Source organism: Lemur catta, chromosome 10 (genome assembly GCF_020740605.2).
Source record: "Lemur catta isolate mLemCat1 chromosome 10, mLemCat1.pri, whole genome shotgun sequence".
In the NCBI taxonomy this organism is placed as follows: Eukaryota; Metazoa; Chordata; class Mammalia; order Primates; family Lemuridae; genus Lemur; species Lemur catta.
This window is the reverse complement of record NC_059137.1, coordinates 42356392-42358624: the sequence shown is the minus strand read 5'-3', so window position 1 is coordinate 42358624 and position 2233 is coordinate 42356392. Positions and strand designations below refer to the sequence as shown.

The 2233-nt window shown below is 47.0% G+C and overlaps 1 protein-coding gene across 1 annotated transcript; it reads left to right on the top strand.

Annotated features, from left to right (window-relative positions):
- Window positions 1–1346: 1346 nt before the first annotated feature.
- On the top strand, window positions 1347–1565 carry LOC123645995 (peptidyl-prolyl cis-trans isomerase FKBP1A-like). The gene has a single exon (XM_045562577.1). It carries the CDS (start codon window positions 1347–1349, stop codon window positions 1563–1565), a length of 219 nt encoding a protein of 72 aa, XP_045418533.1.
- Window positions 1566–2233: the final 668 nt, after the last annotated feature.

The following is a 2233-nucleotide window of genomic DNA, read 5'->3' as shown; positions in this document are numbered from 1 at the left end:
ATACTTTAAGCAATGTGGGGATCTGGAAAAGAGAAAAAAATAAAAAATATATATATGCTTTAATTGTATGTTTATATAATTTAATGTTTAATAACGGCTGTGTTTAGCATCTGGATTACAAAATTCTTGTAAATTTATTATTAATCAGCTCTCAGGAAGACAAGCCAGCTCCAGCACACCACCGCTTCCCAACCTCCCCTAACCTCCCCTGGCAGGACTTGGAGGACTCCTCAAGGACTTTGTCCTCTCTTAACAGCTACCAATGCCTGAGGGAAACCTTCTTATCTCACTCTTGAGAGCAATACACACTTTCTAGTTGGCCTCAGTAGACTGTTTAATACTAGGACAAAGCCCTGTTCTTGGCTCAATACTCTTATGGCTGGCCTGTCATTCTGGAGACTTCCTTTTTCTGTACTCCAGAAGCTGTTCCCAACTTTTGTTTTCTTTGCTAAGTTAGAATATTCAACACCAGCTTGTGACTAGAATAATGGAAAGCCATACAATTATTTCTCGTGTCCTAGGACCCACTGTTATGCTGGATTCATAGCTGGAGATGCTTTTTAATAGCTTAAAGCCCTCAAATCATTCACTGACTCTTTGAGACAAACAGACCCTGAGAGGGCCCTCAATAATCCTTTTCTGCTGGTATTCATGCCTTTGTGTAATTCACTCCCTTTAAGGGTGGGTGGGACCTGTGTCTTGCTTCTAACTAATAGAACATAGCAAAGGCGATGGGATGTCACTTTCATGATTACATTACATGAGATTGTAAATTCTATCTTGCTTGAATCCTTTGCTGGCTTTGATAAAGCAAGCTGCCATTTGGAGAGATCCATGTGGCAAGACACCCAGCAGCCTCCAGCTGATGAGGAACTGAAGCCCCGAGTCCAATAGTCCAAGGAACTGAATGCTGCCAACAGCTTCATGAACTTACAAGGGGATCCTTCCCCACTGAAGCCATCAGAGGAGGCTCAGCCCTAGATGATTCCTTGCTTGTAGCCTTATGAGAGATCCTGAAACACAGGACCCAGCTAAGCCATGCCCAGATTCCTAACCCACAGAAACTGTGAGATAGTAAATCTGTATTGTTTTAAGCCACTAAATTTGTTGTAAATCATTGTGCAGCAACAGAAAACCCATGAGGGCGGGGAGGGCGCATGCGGGGACGCGCACGCGCAGGCCACACTGGGAGGGACTAGGCAGAGCCGCCACTAGGTCCCTCGAGTCCACGCCTACCCCTGCGTTGCCTGCGCAGCGAGCGCTGCCCCAGGGGTGCAGGGGGAGACCATCTCCCCAGGAGACAGGCGCATCTTCCCAAGCACGGCCAGACCTGCGTGGTGCACTAGATGCTTGAAGGTGGAGAGAAATTTGATTCCTCTCGGGACAGAAACAAGCCCTTTAAGTTCGTGCTAAGCAAGCAGGAGGGCGTCCGAGGCTGGGAAGAAGGGGTTGCCCAGATGAGTCTGGGTCAGAGAGCCAAACTGTCTGCATCTCCAGACTGTGCGTATGGTGCCACCGGGCACCCAGGAATCATGCCACTCTTGTCTTCCATGTGGAGCTTCTGAAACTGGAATGACAGGAATGGCCTCCGCCCTTAGCTCCCTGTTCTCGCCATGGAGGGATCTGGAGCCTCAGTGTGCACGCGCATCCACACGGAGTGTTTGCGGAGGTGCCCACTGCGCTCGGCGTAAACACCCGCCCCGGCTGAATGTGCTTTATCTAAAGCTCAGCTTAGCTTCTGACACCGCTACTTCCCCTTCCCCTTTTCCCTCTTATATGTGTTTACCTAAACTACATGCCATAAGCCTTAGGCTACTCACATTATTTTGTTTTCATTTTGAGGTGAAGATTCAGTTTCAGTGTTTTGGACCTAGGTTTCCAATTAAGTATATGGTCAAGTATTAACAGCACAAGTTATGGGTTAACTTTACAATAGGAAAGTGGCGTTTGGGCAGGGGTGGGTGGTGGGTTCCAAGAATCTTTATTTTATTTTGCTTGTTTGGATGAAATTTTTATTTATTATATATTAAACATTCTTGCTGCTGTGCTGCAAAGCCATAGTAGATTTGAGGCGCTGTTGAGGGCTGAATTATTCTCCAAATTGAGAGATGTCCTTGGGTTAAATTAAAAGCCCTACCCAAAACTGAAATGAGGAGGGGGAGAGCCTTTGCCTCCACCAGCCCCACCTCACCCTCCCCTTAAACCCTCTGCCTTTTGAAAGCCGATCACTTTC